General features: G+C 40.4%; 1 protein-coding gene across 1 annotated transcript; it reads right to left on the reverse strand.

The window, feature by feature from the left end:
• Nucleotides 1-481: 481 nt before the first annotated feature.
• PWP1 (PWP1 homolog, endonuclein) lies at nt 482-18033 on the reverse strand. Its single transcript, XM_009086422.4, has 15 exons — nt 17887-18033; nt 17747-17805; nt 15458-15615; nt 14942-15027; nt 13351-13447; nt 11718-11828; nt 10960-11090; nt 10318-10388; nt 8115-8211; nt 7177-7238; nt 5314-5425; nt 3888-3978; nt 3396-3517; nt 2844-2949; nt 482-2121 (listed from the first exon to the last, which is right to left on the reverse strand). The coding sequence occupies exons 1-15, from the start codon at nt 17950-17952 to the stop codon at nt 2006-2008; spliced, it is 1485 nt and encodes a 494-aa protein (XP_009084670.1). The 5' UTR covers nt 17953-18033; the 3' UTR covers nt 482-2005.
• Between the last annotated feature and the right edge of the window lie 200 nt (nt 18034-18233).

Consider the following 18233-nt stretch of genomic DNA (forward strand, 5'->3'; position numbering starts at 1 on the left):
AACACCACTTTTTAATCATCTGCCTCTCCCAGGCTTTCCTGGGTCATGGTATGTGTAGGAGCACCTCCATGAACTGGGCAGCTAAAGAACTCTAGATTTGCTGTGTCACTCCTCTGGTTGTGCTGCAAAAGAAGTTTCAGCTGTTCTCTGACAAGGTAATGGGAGGTTCCCTTGGAAAAGAGGCTCTGCTTCATGGCCTAAGCTTAGCTGTACCTGTCCCTGGATGCTGCAGTTCCTAGAGAGCTCCCAGGGTTCTTAAAACCTGAAAATGCTTACCTCAGATCAGTATGTGACCAAAAAGCTCCAGAGAGACAAGTGCTGGGATCTTGGTAAATCCAGGGAAATATGTGTTTAAATCCAGGGAAATATGTGTTGCTTCCAGTAATGCAAGTTCTCCCAAAAACAAAAAGCAACTTTGAGAGCTACAGTGCCAATTATATTACTAGGGTTAGAGGTAAGAGAAATCACTTACCCTCAAATATCTTGTCACAAAGCATTTATTTAAAATTAAAGCTTTGAAAAACCTTGAAGTTTTCAATGGAGAGCAGTTAAACAGCAGAGGTTCTGGTACATACACCTTCTTAAGCTTCACAAAAGCATTTGTTTTCCACACATCATTCTCTACTGCTTGGCAGAGACAGGATGGATGCAGGAATCCCAGCACATCCAGAGTATTCTTGGTTACTGTAAAGCCATGCTGAACATCTTCACCAGACTACAAACAGCTGAAGTAGCTTTAAAGTAGCCAGTTGCCCTTAAGGGATAGGAAGGAAAATTACAGACTTGCCTCTTCCCCATCTGCAGTTTGTAGGGACTCAATTTATCTGCTTTAGCTCACCAGCATGAACTACAGTGAGTTAGGGTGAAAAGCAGGGGAAGAGCTTGGCAGCTGTGAGTATGATCCTACAGCTGCTTTGGCAACAGTGGATTTAATACCCAGGGTATTTTGCAGCAGGAACACTCTACAGGCACCTTCAGTGTGTGCAGAGGGCAAGTGCCCAATGGAAGGTAAGAGCATCAATTAAGTTCCTGAGGTAAAGCAGATGCGTGTTACTTTATAAATGAAATTATTTGAGTCACATCCCTTGATTAGGTTCCTGATTCTGCAAACAAGGGGCTTAAGTCGGTGGTTAAAGTGATACTTAAAACTTTCCTCTGTGCCTTCAGGTGTCAGGCAGAAATGCCTGAGCAGAGTTAAGAACATAATAGAGCTTTTTACCAGTAACAGTGACCAGCTGGGATCCCAACCCTCACTTTGTGTCCTGACAGCCTCTCATCCTCCTTGAGTAGCAGCTCCTTGTTTCAGTTGAAATTCTCTTGAAATACATCTGGAGTGTGAAGAAAAGCCCAATACTATGTGCAATGTCACTAAACTTCAGGTGCCGTGGAACCTGGAAAAAGAAATCCCAGTCTTGGTGGGACAGAGCTGGGTTATTTCTGGTTTGATACTGGTGATACCTGTATTAGAAATACATTCCAAGATTCTGCTTGGAGACTCCAACTTGTTGCCTGAGAACTACTTTAAAGACTTAAAAAGTTAGAAAGATCTGTCAAAATCTGTAAACCTAGTCTCAAATTAAGGATAAATTATTTATTTACACTTGTAATTTAAGTCAATTAATCTTTTGTTTATTTATTACACAACTGTTGTGTGAAATATTTTTCTTTATGCCCTTAGAGAGTTTTATCTTTTACCTTCTTTGCAGTATTCAACAAACTTCTGTGGTCACAGAATGCTTTTCTAGTGACTCTTCCATTTTATGTACCAGATTTACATATGGTGGCCCCTGTTTCAGGGATCATTATCTCAGCGAGTGATTCAGTCTTTCAGAGCTGGTAATAGAGGACAGGAGCTTAGAGCTTACACACCACCACCTTTCTTTGGCTGAGATGAAGAAGCCTGCTGATTGCAAGACACCAGAGTCACTTCCAAACACGGGCATTTGTAGAATACACATTAGTTGTAGTTCCATTAATTACTTTGATTTTTTTGATGTTTGGTCCATCATGATTCCATTGCTGTCTCCAAATCATTGCTGCTACTGCTGGCTGTGGAGCTGGAAGCCACTGTGTTTGCACTAGCCAGGATGAGCCTCTCTCTGTTTCCAAAAACTTCATTCACTGCAACACAAATGGAATTTCTTACATGTTACTCTCCCAAAGGAAAGAGGAGTACAGCACGGACAGCCTGGTGAGCACCACGGAATGGAAATCCCAACCTGCTGTGGTTTCAAAGCTCTTCCCCTCACCCCCAAGTACAGAGTTGAGCCTAAAGGTCAGGAAAGTGCCTGTCTATGATAGTTCAACTACAAGTTCTGTTATTTTTCCTCCAGAGCATCTAGAGATTTCCTCTGCAAAATTCTGTACCTAAGTACTGTAAAACTGATGAAGTTTGAAGACCACATCATTAGGTTTAAATTATTTATTTCTGGTTTTAGTCTCTGGTTCCCAACAGGCTCTTAAGAGCCTTCTGCAGAAAAATCATGCTGTTTACTTACAGGTAGCTACAAGTGATCAAAATCAGTCCTTACTTTTCTTCCCATAAGTACTCAAAAAATATGATAACAAATCACATCAAGACTATCAAGGAAAAAAACCATAGGTATTATAAGAAATATGGTATTATACATCAGCTGCGAGAACATAAATCGTGTCAAGCAGTTCTCCAATTTAGAAATAAACCTAAGTTTTTTGAAGCTGAAAATGTGACCACACATACAGTCTTGGAGTATTTAAAAATACTAGCCTATGGTTTTCTGTCAGAGTCACAATACATTACTGAATACAAATACACCCTGCAAGAAAGGGGAGAACCACGACCTTCAAAGAAATTAGAACATTACCTGCAGAGATCTTGCTTATATCCCAAACACGCAGCCCTTCTCGCTCTCCTCCAAAGGCAAAGACAAACGGGAAGTCAGGGCAGCAAGCTGCACAGAACAGAACTCCCTGACAGGGTCAGAGAAAAAAAAGAGAATTTTTTTTTTTAATCTTAAAATGAATTTGTCATCTGAAAATACTTTCACCAAGCAAGTTTTAACAAATGTAATTAAGTTTCTGAAACTTCTTTCGTAAAGACATAAAATGAAAATCAAGAGCTGCTAATTATAAACAGTTAATCACATCTTGGTCTTGAATGTAGCAGATGAAAGCTGGAGCACCCATAGTTCTACTCAGAACATTGTATCTGGAATTTGGGACTCTGAGGCTTTAAAGCAGTCTGCCAATTCCATGTGGAATATTGCACTGTGATGACAATGATTTACCCAGAATATGTTCCTATTTTTTTCCCTAAGATTCAAACTAGACAGAAAAAGAATAAGAAGACATAGTTTTTATATAAAACTTAGTAGAATCAAGACATAAATATTACTGTAACATAAATATTACTGTACCATTTTCATATCCCTGGAATGGACTAAACTTGGTCTGTCACCCAAGATATCCCAAATTTTCACATATTTGTCAGCAGATGATGTCACAAGGCACCCTTTGATCTGACTGCTTAGTTGTAGTCCTGGAAGAAGAGTGCAGCAGTGAGAGAGCAAGAGGCAATCCCCATTTCACAGAGATTAGGATACATTTTGAAGTGAAGATATGAGAACAACCCCAATATTGTCCTCACACTAACTCCATTCCAGAACAAAGGAGCAGAACTTTCATTAAAGTTCCATGCTGCCACTGTAGTGAGAGCCAAGGGAACCATGCAGGCCTATTTTGCCTCCCAATCCCCTAGCAGAGATTTGTTTTGCATGCCAGCTACCGTGAGTAGCATGCACAACTCACTTGTTAAACAAAGAATCACTACACCTCAGTGCTAAGGTTTAAAAGCATCTTCCAGATGTGCCTTGCCCACTTGGAACAAACAGGACACAAAGGCAATTTACCTGACACCTCTTCATCGTGAGCTTTCAGAGTAAATAGGGGCTTATCAGCGCGAGCATCCAGACAGTACACAAAGCCATCGTCTGTGCTTGCCTACGAAATCACAGCATTTAAAAAACAAACAGCCACAGTCACTCATCTGGAAAAAAACAGCCAGTGAATTAACACCAACCCTCCGGTAAACCCCTCTGATCTAAGGCAGACACTACTTCTCCCTAGGATATGTTATACTGTTCCCAGGCCTGCACTCCCAAAGTCAGGCTCCACCCAGCTGGTACCCCAGCTATTCTATGAACCTCAACTATGCTGCACCGATGACATAGAAGTCTTAATCCCATGCAAACTTCTTAAAGTGTATTTTGAGGAGAGTTGCCCCACTAAGTTTGGTCCTCAGGTCAGGCAATCAAATACAGAACCTTCAGTCTCTTTACTGTCAGTTCAAAGCTTTGGAGCCATCAGTGGCTGCACAGTAGTCCTGTGCAAAACTAAGTGTGATTACACCAGGAGAGATCTACATCATAAAACCAACAGAGCTGAGCAGCCACTTCTGTTGGCTGTATACACAAAGCAACAGAGAACTAGACAGCCATTGAGACAATAGGGAAGATTTGTTTTTAAATTCTGTTGCAAAGTTTTATTACAAAAAACTCAACAACACCAAGATATTTTTCCCTTATACTCTAGGTGGCTGTAAGTCTCTTCTCCAGGTAATAAGCAACAGAACAACAGAAAATGGCCTCAAGTTGCACCAGGGGTAGTTTAGATTGGACATCAGCAAAAATGTCTTTACTGAAAGGATTGTCAAGCACTGGCACAGGCTGGACAGGGAAGTGGTGGAATCCCCACCCCTGGAGGTATTTAAAAGCCATGTCAATGAGGCACTTATGGACATGGTTTAGTGGTGGACTTGGCAGTGCTGGGTTAATATTTAAACTTCATCTCAGAGGACTTTTCCAACCTAAAGGAGAGGATCACTCCATACCAGCCAGGAGGACAGTGCCCTCTAGCGCTGACTTGAAACACTGAATTAACATTCAGGATCTTAGTTCAAATTAGCTATTTCTCAGCTGCAGTTCCTTCACTGCATAAAACACAACAGAAACTCTGCAAAGGAAAATGTATCCCAACCACTGAACATTGCTACGATGTCACCAAGGTTTTCACCTCCGGAGTAAAAAAGCACCAGCATCAATACCTTTTCTACTGTCACAGTGAAGATACCAAATAAGTAGCTGGTCTAGAGATAACTTATTGAAAACACTACCTAAAAACATCCTCCCTCAGACTGCATTATTATAATAAGCAGCACAAACCATCCAAATGTCCATGGCCTCCACTCTGATTCAGAAGCATTATGAACAATAAATAGGTTAACACAAGTTAAATGACATGGCAACAACCAACCAGAACAGAGAAGCATGTACTCACCAAGAAATGGCAAGGTGAGAAATGATTCCAAATTACTCTCTCAACCTGACCACTAAACCGCCACACTCGATGGCTGTCCTGGGGGTTCCTGCAGTCGTACAGCACTGCTGATCTAGGGGACAAAGGGACAGGAAATAAAATTAAAAAAAAATTAATTTAGAAAAAAAATCAGCACAGAACACTTCATTATGTAATTTGCTTTCTCACTGACATCTACAGAAGCTCTATGTAAACTATAATTAAAAAAATTAAATGCAAACAACTTCACTACTTAATCTTCAATTTCAGTAACAGATTAAAATCTTGCAGATAAGTATGAGATTTTTTCCATGTACTTCAGTTTCATCTTGGTTACAGTCTCTATTGAAACTAAGCAGAGCTTGAATTTACTCAATACACAAGATACTTATCACATAGCAGACCATAATTATGCAAATATATCACTTAATTACAAACAGACTTCAGTAAACTCAAGTAATGATGCATTAATTAGGAAATCATTTTGTCATATATATGCATACATCTTCAAATATGTTTAATAAAAAAAATAATTTCTAAAAAACCAACAATCTTAACAAATGCTTAGAGAAACACTACTCCACAAAAGAGAAAGAGTGGATGGCAGTCAGTGGGTCCTCTGGGATTCTTTACAGACACATGCTCAGCTGAGTGGCTGCAGAATCTGTCCCAACTCAAAAAGCTCCTGGGTGCAAATGCAAGGGAGGAATGGTCATGTCAGTCCAGCATCACCTCACCACTATCAACATCCTCAGTGTAACCCATTCCCACTATATCATATAATTAAAGAAGTGTGTTGTAGGTTTCCCAGGTCTTTTACCAGGCACTTCACACAAGTTTCTTTAAGTCTGATTTCCAGGTTATGAAGGAATCGCCCAAGGCTCACTGAATTGCCCGTGGTCCTGCAATGCTTTGGAGGAAAAATCCACAAGGGCACTCCCTTAGTTTATGGATAGCACAGTGGTTTAGAGGTGTCCATGGTACCAAAGCAGCAGCTAAAAAGGGATCAGCAGCTGGTCACTGCTTGGATTTAATGCTTCCTTTTATCAAAGGAAGTCAAGAGGGAGGGAAAAGACAGAAGCCACTTCCTAACAACAGCAAAAGGTCCTCCTCCAATACTTCAGCAGATGCAGCAAGAAAAAAACCAGAAGCCAAAGAACTTAAAGGCTTGGCTAAAGATTGGCAAGCCTATACATTATTTTAACATAAGGACAAAGTCTTAAAAGCAGAATAAAAAAACCAATGTAAGAAAATCATGGTGATAGAACAAAATTTGAAAGTTATTCCACTGAGATGGGAGAACAGAGAGGGAGTTTTTTGGCTGGCAGGACTTACAAGACCTGGCAGCCACAGAGTAGTCCAAGTGTGCAGACACAAACCATTTCCCAGCATGTCCAGGCTGCAATCACAGGAGACAGCCCATTACTCTTTGGCTGTGTCTATAGAGGCTGGAGGCAGAGAACTGGGATTTTAAAGTCCCTCATGCATCCACCCTGGCCTTACTGGCTGGCAAAACCTGGGCAAATTTTCACAGGAATAAACAGTGACATGTTCCCAATGAAGAAAATGCCATAAGACCAAATAAGAAATAAATTTGGTTTGGAGCAGGCAGACACCTGGCACAGAAAATGTCAGTCCAGATGGTTAAAGCATTTGCTACCCTTGAAAAAAAGGTAAAGAAAACTATGTCCTGGCCATATGAAAATCTGGATTCCTTGCTGGAAAAAAATAACAGCATTACCCAAACTGGCAGGGTTATAAAAAAAAATGAAAGAAAACACAAGGCTTAAATGAATATGAATACCCTCCCCAGGTGCAACATGTGAAAACATGAACCTGACATACTTATCAAATGATCCAGAAACGAGGGTCTGAGTTTCAAACGGATGAAACTGCAATGTCTGGACCTAGATAATGGAAGATTTTATGTAATACACATATACAGGAACTTTCTTGGAACAAAATACAAAACCATCCCAACCCCAAGCAAGCACACAGTCCTCCCCAAAAAACCCACCCAATTAAGCTTGTTGATACTCAGATCGCTCAAAATCAGTGCAAGAGATGTGCATTACTTCAAACACCCCCACCTAGTGAAAACAAGATATTTTCCAATATAATATGATAAACAGAACCCCATGCCCCCTTTCTGACCTAGATATTAGTTAAAAAAAAAAAAAAAAAAAAGCTGGAGGTGAAAGAATATCTGCTTCCAGTTGGGGGGAAAAAAGCAGATCTTAACAAAAAATGAAAATCAGGAGTTTGTCAAGGGCAGTGACTTTGTTAGCAGCAAAATAAGGTTACAGCTATTAATAACTAGCTTTTACATTTTAATTACTGAGATTAATTCATTTCTGAAGTACCCATCACTATGGTATTTTAGTATCATTTATTTTAAACCTTTTGACCTAGAACAAACTCTAACTGACACTCATTGTTCCCTTAAGAGAGTAACAGTTTGACCTATGTTCAGACATCTATTTTTGTAGCTTATACCAGCACTATTATATTCCCCACCATTAGGGCCAATCCACAAAATGTATTTTAGAAACTGTTACAAAGCTTTTTAAACTTGCTTAAAGAAAAGTTAAATAACATCTTAAAAAGCAAATACAGTGCTGTTTGCAAAAGCAACTAATTAATAAATTAAAACAATTCTGCACAGATGTTAGAAAATTAGAGGATTGTTGTTCTAAGGGTTCACTACCAAGCAGCAAATGAAAAACTGCAGTGACATTTTCTCCGTATTCTACAGTGGAAGAAACACAGCAATTATTCCATACCTTGTCTGTATGCAGTGTCAGGCTGGCTGCTGGCTTACCCACAGCCATGTCCCACAAAATCACTGTGTTGTCAGCAGAGGCACTTGCTAAAACATTCCTGATAATGGATCAAAAATTAGTTTTAAAATTCTTTCTACAGATACAAACAAATAATGGTCAAAAATCCAAAATACACACAGAGCCCAATTCTGAGAACAAGTACACTGTGGTCTATAGATGATTCCTCTCAAGCCTGAGGGATAACTCTGAGGGCAATTCCAAGTTTTAAGTAAAGATTATAAATAGGCTATATTACATTATAGAAAACTTATAACAATGACAGCTCTGCTTCTATTTCCCCTGACATTACTTAAAATACCATTTACTCAAAGATTTCTCAAACAAAACAAAGTAATAAAGGCTTTGAAGCACATTCTTTCCTTTGACATTTAATAATATTTTTAAACATTACCTATGCTACTTTTTTCTGTTTGCATATGCATGCAGCCAAGAACCTGACAAACCTGTTTGTGAAAAGTTTTGCTCTTTAATATCTGTTTATATTCCTACTGAAGACACAACACTATATCCTTTGTAGACTGCTGAATATAACCACTTAATTTTCAGTTAGTTTACAGACCCCACATTTCAACTTAGATTTGACCAATTGGGTCAAGAGCAATAAAAACAGCTTAAAAGTTTTATCAGAAAAAACAAATCAAAACATCCCCAAGTTCCTGCAAACATACACTACATTTCCTATAACTGCTTCATTGCTCTTAAAATCAGATTTATTACCTTAACATGTTGTTTCTGATTGAAACTGGTCCCCCTCCCCTTTTTATATTAACCCAGTGTTTCTGGCTGGAAGAGTTAACATTCTCCTGGAAATGCTGTTTTCCCAAGCAATGTTACAAAGGAGAGTAAAGAAAATGCATAGTGAAGGCTGTAAGAGCATTTTACACTAACACCACTATAACCTATAGGCAGAAGGTTGTTTGTAGAGAGTTGTCACAACATGCCTTGCTTAAAAGAAAGAAACAACAATAAAGCATTTTATATATAAGCTGCTCCAAGGAGTTCCTTGTTTTCTCCATAAGCTGCCCAATTCAGGGCTGGTTTTGTTTTGTGAAAGACCTACCAGTATCAATGAATTTGTAACTCAGCACATTACAGAATTATGCGTTCCAAACTTAACTAATGAATTTCTTTTCATCCCTGTCTGTATTATCACCAGACTATTCCTAGGTACACGAAAGCTCCTCTTTTGTATGACTGATGGACTGATGACTGTCACACTCTGTGCATATGTGTCTAATTTAAGAACACTGTACATTAAGAGTGCAATTTATATACATTTACTGAGGTCTGTTTGGGTGTTTTCTTAGTATCTAGATAAGAAAGCAGTACAAGTGAAGGCTCACACCTGCTCATCAGAATATTCAGAGTTGTCTGTGTACACGTTCAAAGGCAAAGACATTTATGACAGCAGAAAAAATTTAAAAACAGAAGTCAGCCTGTGTCTGACTGAAGCAGTTTCAAGACCTTTGCTGAGGATCCTCTGACAGATGAAACTGTTAACAACAACCTAAGTGATAAAAAACCAGCAGCATCTTTACTTCAGTCAGCACACTGTCCTTGACCTCTGCCCCAAGATGGGCCAGATTTGTGCTGCTTCTATAGCAGCACTTCATTTCTAGTTAATTCCGGCAACAAGGAATTTTCTCTGTCTAGAGGCCAGAGGCATTGCAGTAATTAAGCTATAGGGCTTTTACACTCTCCTGTTCACAGTTCTGGGACAAAAGCCAGAAGGAAAAAAAACCAAAACAGTATAGCAAGGACTTTCTTCTATAAATCTACTTGTCTCTGTTGAAATGGGGGTTTAGGCCACTGGCAGACCAGCATAGCTCAGGGCAGCCCTTCTGCTTCTCCAGTTTGAACAAATGAAATGTAGACAATTTATCAAATGGCTCACACCCACCTTTGTCCTGCCCTCATCTGGACAACCTGCAAATCAAAAATGACCTGCAGCAATATACAAGTATTAAAAAAAATATTAAAAATCAAGAGCTCTAGTTAAAAAAATAATTAAAGAAAGGAGTGTGTTTTTAAGAATGCATTAATTTCAGCAGTGCTTTCAAGTTTTTGGATTTTGTGTGAAAACTGCATGCCTAATTAAGACTGCAAGTTTCTAACATTCATTGTTATTCAAGTATTCTTTTACCTGCTTTGTTTATTCCATGAAAGATCAAGCACAGCGTCAGTATGTCCTTCAGTCCCTTCTGAAGATAAACTCTGTATATACACACAACATAAACAGACTTTTGAAAATTACAGCTTCAGTGCAAATCAAGCATTACTCCACATTAGCATGATTTCCCTAAACCCTTCACAAACAGCTTCATATTAAATTACTCTCACTTGCGGCTCCACAGCTTTTGAGAGAACCATCTCTGCACCCACCACCTGCACCCTGCCTATTACCCTAGATTGCAGATTGCTCCAGCTGCTGGGTTTACAGAACTGGTTATTCCCTTCAGGCTAGTAAAAGAAATCTCATTATTTCCAGCTAATGTGCAACTTCTTCAGCTTCTCGCTAAACTCTCCTGGCAGTTTCCTCTCCCTCCTCCCAATTAACTGAGCTTTGGGTCCTTGCAACTGCCAGTTCCTGCAACTTCCAATTTTAAATAGTTAAGATTCAAAGTTTACTGGGACAACACCCCACTCCTGTTCTGCTCTTAATTCCAGGCTTTAGTTATTTAGAGAACAATTAGCATTTCAAATATTGTAGGGGGGAAAAAAGAAGGCATTATCCCTGCAATAAATTTCCTCCATCCAACCAGGTAAACCTTTTTGCAACACTTACTTTCTTTCCTTTCTTTTTCTTCTTTTTCTCTTTCTTGCCTCCAAGAGAAAAGACTGGTTCCAAGGATTCTACTACATCAAGGTCCCAAATGTCAATGACTGGGGTCATGTTACCCACTGCAACATAATTTCCTACAAACAAAAAACCAAATGTAACCAGTTTATTTAGGTATGAAACAGCGTATTTGGCAATCCAGCTGTTCCTTATTTCTTTGGATAAGTAAAACTTATGTGCCACAATCTTCTATTTGAATGTATTTATGTTTATAAATGGACCAAGCAGATGTTGCCAGAAAAAAATTTACTTGCTCTCCTTCCCCTTCAGTACAAGTAACTGTTTAAACAAGCTGTATAAAGTGGCATGTTTTGTTTGTTTTCAAAAGAAAAAAAACCAACCAAAACTAAATCCCATCCCCTGTACTGTGGAAGGAAAAAAAATCTGAGAAACACAGGAAAAATGTTACTAAATACATAAATATATAATATATATATAAATTTTGCTGTGGTTTACATTTAATTAACTGCACTGGGCACAAAGACATTTAACAAAAGCAACCTTTCGTTTGTAAACAGAAAATAAAGCAGATTTTAGAGATTGCTCTGGTCTGCCGACAATAATTAACTGTTTGCAATAAAATCAGTATTTTAGTGAAAGCATTTGTTACAGCAGCATCACTGAGATGACTGTATCATGACACTTACACGCTTTTCAAGCAAAAATTCTTTAACTGGACACTGACAGTATCCTTTGTAATTTACCTGTTGATTCATCTGGACTAGGATCAAAATTCAACCACTCCAGACTCAGAGGGTAAGCAGGCAAGATAATGTCATGATGGACATAAAATGAGTCCTCTTCATGATTATAAACTGAAAAAAAAGTTATGCATGACTTCAGTGAAGAGGGAAAGCAAACAATTATGAGCAGGTCACGTCTACAAAAGGCAGTTGTGGAAAAAACAAAATTCTCAAGGAGATTTAGAAGGAAAATTCACAGAGTCTTCAGAGATTTACTGCAGAGGCCAGACCCTCTACAAATGTTGTACCTCACAGAATTACACAAAATAAACATTGTTCTGTGTACTTTAGATAAAGGTGTGACAAATTCAGTCAAGGTTCAATACTTTTACTTTGTCTCTTCATAATCTCTTCATAGTATGTGCTCCATATCCAGCACTTTCTCCATCAGGATACATTCATTTTACAGGATTAGCAATCAAAAAAAAAATTATTCCAGATGAAGTTGAAAGGGAAATTAACGTAAAAAGACAAACCAGAGGAAGGTGAAGAAGTCAGAAGTTACCTTTAGCAGACGGTAACTGAGATACAGGAAAAGTTTTGGTAAAGCAGCCATTTACTAAACACAAATTCTCTGTAGCCAGCTATTTTTCTCCTTATAATAAAATAACTTACCAACTGGACAGCAGAGAAAACCCATTATTTATTTTAATAACATGCTATCACACACACAAAATCATAGTGCATGTGACAGATAATCAGATACTAACTGAAGTCTCCAGTTAACTAAGTTATCTTAGTAGTCAACTAAGACAAGGTTACTCAATTCTAGAAACTGCAGAAGCCTTTGCTATTGTTCTGTAGGTTTATACTGGGTATGAACTTACAGTTAGTAAAATTTGTAAACACCTCCAGACATAGAAAATGTCACATGCTGGTATCTGAATAGATGCTTTCACACATTTTGGTCATGTTGGTTGCTTAAAATGAAATACTTTGCCTACAGAAACACAGACCACAGCACAAGTGGCCAGAAACATTCCCAAAAGAACCACAGGAAGCAAAGCTGATAATGTCAGCATGTTCAATAGTATTTACTGGCTACAAAAAAAAATTTTTTACACAACAAAAGTAAATCTATTTCTAGACCAAGCAATATGCAGGCCCCATTAAGGATTATCTCTTCTAGACCATGATGATAAAGATGCTGGTTCTTCTAATCCCAGCAGTGGAAAGCCCACTTAAAGAAGCAAGGAGAAAGCTAAAGGAAAAAAAACCCACAAAAAACCAAAACAAACCAGTAGAGGATGCTTGCAGGATATGGAAAGTAAGACTGGAATGAAGAGCATATGTTCAGAGAATAAAAATGCCATAGTATTTCCTAAAAGTTTTAAGAAATGAAATAAGGAAAAGAATTGCTATACACCGTAAAAGAAGCTAGCTATCCTTTAAATAACAATAATTACACAGGAAATACTCTAGTCCTGAAAAGTAGCTAAAGCACCATGACATGGAAAAGTACAAAACACAAGGCAGAAGTGGAGAAAAATCCTTCTCAAGACCATCCCACTCCCTTTTCAACACAGCCACGTGGCACATGTTAGGCAAGACATTTCCTATGATCACTGTAAAGAACAAACCCTATTTTACTCACCATGGACCTCCAAACTACAGCAGTCTTTATCAACTCTGCCACAAAGGACAAGATTGTCACTGGGTTTAATCAAAAAGTCCTCCTGTTCATATTGCTCCTAAACAGCAAAAAGAGAAGACGAGGGGTGTTGAGCAAAGCACACAAAAGCGTGAAACTACCCGTGTTCAAAAGCTGGAATCAGTAATTTTGAACCCCAGCTGAGAACACTCAAAATCACTCCAATGCCCACCCAGCTAAAATCATGTTATGGTGCTGAACAGAGAAAAGCAAGAACCAGACCTGATTCTTGGGAGAGTGAATAGTCATTAACTTAGATGAAAGGACCTTTATGTGAACACAGGTGGGTTTGTAGAGATGTTTAATTATCAAATATAATTAAATAATATATATTATCAATATACATATATTTCAAAGCTATCCTGATACAGCTGATTGCTGAAAAGAAATTCATCACCAGGAGTCCACAAACAAAGGTGATTTCCCTTGTGGTCCTGTGCCTTGACCGTTTATATAACAGCATTTTACCCAATAAGAATGCTGCAGCTCCTCACATCCAGGAAATACTTCCACTGTCTACTTCCTCAAAAATATTTCCCAAGAAGTACTGCATACAGCACTCCCAGGCATTCAGCTGTACCACAACAGATGTAACCTCTCATCTGATTTTCATTGTTACTGAGGAACAGAAGGAACTAGGGAATTTTTATTGTGAAAAATTAAGAACAGTACAGGAGTCAATAATCTTACACAGAGTACCATCCTTCCCATCTTCAACACATACAAGACTTTGTGGACTTCTCATTGCAAGCTTTTAAGTTTGGGGTTGTTTTATTCAAGCATACTTCAATATTTGAATTCTATCAAGTCCTGCAATTCTTTGAATTCACTTAAGGTTACACAACACATAGTCTTTAACAGTTCCAGTAGTAAATGTCAAATGACAACAAAATGCACACTGAAGAACTTTCAGAATTTGGGCGAGAACTTGAGCATAGGAAGAAGAGCTTGCTTTTCTTCTGAGAAAAAGGTGTTCATTTTCTGTATGCAGAAGTTGGATTTGTAGACAAAGGCGTTGCCATCAGACAGTGGAAACTAATACAGGCAGAAGCAGCCAATGGCACAGTACTATTGAGATACACACACACACAAACACATATACACTGAGCACTGATATATTAGACACATTGCTTGAGTCCAGAGTCCACCTCAGCTTGATTTCTTACACAAACTGGAGGAAGGTGCAAGAGTCTTGTAATCTGTGAATTTTTCTAATTTTGGCCACTAGCTGCCTGAGACTGGTTATTTCTTCAGGTGTTTTCTGTGACCTACTAGGCAGGTGAAAAACCACTCAATGTACAGAAGTGCATGGTTTAAGTAAGGAGCCAGTTCACCTTAATCACCTACTTAAATGCAAAAGGCACAAAAAGAAGGGACTGTACAAAGCAGCCTTAAAAGAGCACCATCCAACCAAAACTCTGGCACACCTTTCAAAAGGACTGCAAGTACTTACACACCGCAAGGCAGAGTGGAAAATTTAAGTGATTTTAAAGTTCGTGCAGTTTAAGATAATTAACATTTTTTAAGTACTCACAGTGGTTTTTAGAGTGATGTAAGGATCATTTTCATTGCTCCCATATACTGCCAGAGTAGCCAAAGAGTCTCCAAGTTTTAAATCACCTAGATGGGAATTTCAGAACACATTTTATAAATGTCTGTAACAGGCAAAGTTAGAAACTCTTGTACCAATACCTGTATTACCTATACAGCAACTATCAGGAGTGGGCTACATGAACTTCCAAGTTCTAAACATAAGTACCTTGTTAAGATAAACTGCTTAGTGCTTTCAAGGACTTCTGCTGCTCTGCTCCAGCACTACAGCAGTCAGAGTGACCTTTCCAACACGCTGTTGGTCTCAGTGTCAACAAGGGGGACACTGAACTGTTTCCCTCGCTAAATGACTTCCCAAGACGGGACAAGCAAATCATCAAAACTGTGAATTTCTGAAACTTAACACAGTGTAGCCTTGGGATATTAAAGTCTTAAGTACAACAAGAAGTGGAAAGGTCCTTCACCTACACTGCACATCTGACACGCATATTTTTCTTACCTGTGTATTCCTCTGCATCGTAATTGTCCAAATCATATTCATCCAGTTCGTGATCAGACAGCTCTTCATTGTTTTGGGAAGACTTAGTGCTGCTGCCAGGCACTGGTGCATTTGTGTCACCTGCTGTCTGGCCTTCATCACTGCCACCAGCACCATCCCTGTGGAAAGAACACAGCCCTGAGAAAGTGTGGCAGACACACAGAACACTTCCAGGGGGTGCTGGTGAGATTTCAGCACACAGACCCAGCTACTCACATGGCTTTCAAGTCTTTATGCCAATAATTTTGAAATCCATTCACTCCTTCTAGAGCCTTTCCTAAAGTACAAGGCATCTATAATTCTCAGGCTTTCAGAGAAAGCTTTGCCTTGAAAGTTTCCATGGCAAAACATGGCACAAATTTTCCTCAACAAGGTAAACTGTGTATGCAAGTCCCTTTCTCTTACATGTGTTTTGTGGATACCATGTTGTCACCCTCACTTCTGTGCATTCACATATGTCCATGTCATTCCTTCCTTCCCTTTCCCCAATCAGAGGCATGGTCAGGTGTGAGAATTCCCACATTTCTTCAAGCTTTTTAAGACCTAATTTCCTCATACTTCCCATATTTATATGAAGTAAAAATAACATAGAATTAATTAGGTAAGGTCACACTGTGGATTCTTCTTATGGGATAAACCATGCAACATCTAGAAAAATCAGAACTTTGTGGCATGAACTCTGCATGCAAGGAATACAGGAGGAGAAAATGCATATTAAAGGCTGTTTGAGAGGATAACAAACACCCAAGATGTCCCAATGGAGCATGCTCCAAAGAAACTCACCCCTGCTCAACACACTCTATCTGTCCCGCACACAAAATTCCCAAGCAACAATAAGCCAAGGCAGTTCTCAGATACGGTTTCTAAATTAAATATCAGAAGCCTAATTTTCCTAATTTGTTCAGTAAAATAATACTTCACATTAGCAACATAACTAGAGACGAACAACAAGACAATTACATAAAATAACTAAATCCGAGTTTGACTTGTGATCTTTGCACAGGGAAAAAAGCAAGGTGTTGCAACAAATTATAAATAGATCAGCTGTTTCAGATGGTCTTCAAACTTCCATCCTCAAGTTTTATAGAATGCATAAAAAACAGCACCTCAAATCTTTCCATGCTTTTGAAATTGCAAGAGAAAGGAAATCACTCAGAAAACCAAAAGCTTACACACAGAAAGGGGAAATAAATAACTCTGCAGAAAGCAGAAATGTTAATCAGTTAAGAAATTAACATGATGTGAGAATCTTCCAAATGTTTAAGATTATTTTGGAACCAATAAATAACCAAAACCAGAAAAAACAGAATAAAATACATCCTGGGACAATACACTCTGCTCAGCAGTGTCACTGATACATCCAACAGATACAGGATGGACAATATTCATTCAACTCAAAAACGTTTTCTTTTACCTGTTGCATCTGTTCAACCACACACCCTGCACAGCTGAAACACTCAGAAGCCTAAATCTATGAACAGATGTAACAGAAAATGGCCAGAAAATGGAATAAGACCTGAAGCCTCTATTCTTTCTAGACAAAAGAGAGACATTTCTTTCTTGTCTTCTATTGTGTTTCCTAAATACGTCACTTCTTGTATTAGTTTTGTAAATACATTTTTCTAAAAAGCAGAGCGTCAAGACTTAACACAACTGCATAACGAAGAGCTCTCATTGCTGAGGGGAGAATTGTGATGCCTCCAGTTTCACTGTGCAACATAAACACACCTCTGAGTGTTGTTTTGCCTTTCCTACCAAAGCACGAATACCCCGTCACTCTGATATCCACTGCGCACTCCCTACCTAGACTGTCCTGTCCCACAATCGGCACCATTTTCCCAGTCAGTCTGGGACTCCCATCTCGGTTTGCCACATGTCCAAAGCAGCCACAGTTACAAACACAGCGCTGTAATTCTCACTGTGGGCGGGAACAGCAGCTCCAGCGAGCGCCAGGGCCCGCAATGCCCATCACTGCCAGTGACAGCCCGCAGTGACAGCCGAGGAACCACAGGGGAACGCAGCCGCCTCGTCACGTCCACGACGGCAGCACCGATGGTCCCCGGACGCCAGGCTACCCTGGCACGGCGTCTCCGGGAGGAATCCGCGCTGCTGCCTGCTGCCTCGCTCCACGCCGTAGCCCCCGGGCTGCGTTTCCCCCGTGCCCGGGCCGTCCCGTCCCCTCCCCGGCTCTCGGAGCGCCCGACCAGAGCCCGAGAGTCGCGGCGAGTCCCTCCCGCTGCCCCGGCTCACCCCAGCCTGTCCTGCGCCTCCTCGATGAGACCCTTCAGCTCCTCCTCGCTGAGCTGCACCTGCGGGGCGGACAGAGAGGGGTGAGGACGGCGGCAGGGGCGGGCGAGCTTCCCTCAGCGCGACCCCAGCCCCGGCCCCACCTTGTCGGGCGTCTCCTTGGCCACGCCGCGCCGCACCCAGGCGGCGCAGGGCACGGGGCAGCTCATGGCGGCACCGCTGCACGTGCGAGATGCCCAGCGCGCCCCACTGACGTCACGACAGCAGCGGACGCCGCAACGGCCAAGACCGGGGAGGGGGCGGAGATTGATGGGCGACGTCATCACTACGCGCCGGAGTGGTTGCTCGGCTTCGAGAGATGGGCGGGACCTGATGGGACGAGGCGGGCCCTGAAGGGGCGGGGCGGGCCCTGAAGGGGCGGGGCAGGGGCGGGGCAGGGGCGGGCGCTACCGGCTCAGGGGGCCGCGGACGCTCCGGTTGTCCGGTGTGC

The sequence above is a fragment of the Serinus canaria genome, chromosome 1A (assembly GCF_022539315.1).
Source record: "Serinus canaria isolate serCan28SL12 chromosome 1A, serCan2020, whole genome shotgun sequence".
NCBI lineage: Eukaryota > Metazoa > Chordata > Aves > Passeriformes > Fringillidae > Serinus > Serinus canaria.

Coding starts and splice junctions, on each gene's coding strand:
- PWP1 (XM_009086422.4), bottom strand. CDS start 17,952: ATGAGCTGCCCCGTGCCCTGCGCCGCCTGGGTGCGGCGCGGCGTGGCC. Junction 11,829..13,350: donor CTGTAGTTTGGAGGTCCATG/GTGAGTAAAATA, acceptor CTTTTTTTTCAG/TTTATAATCATGAAGAGGAC. Junction 3,518..3,887: donor TCACGATGAAGAGGTGTCAG/GTAAATTGCCTT, acceptor CTCTTCTTCCAG/GACTACAACTAAGCAGTCAG.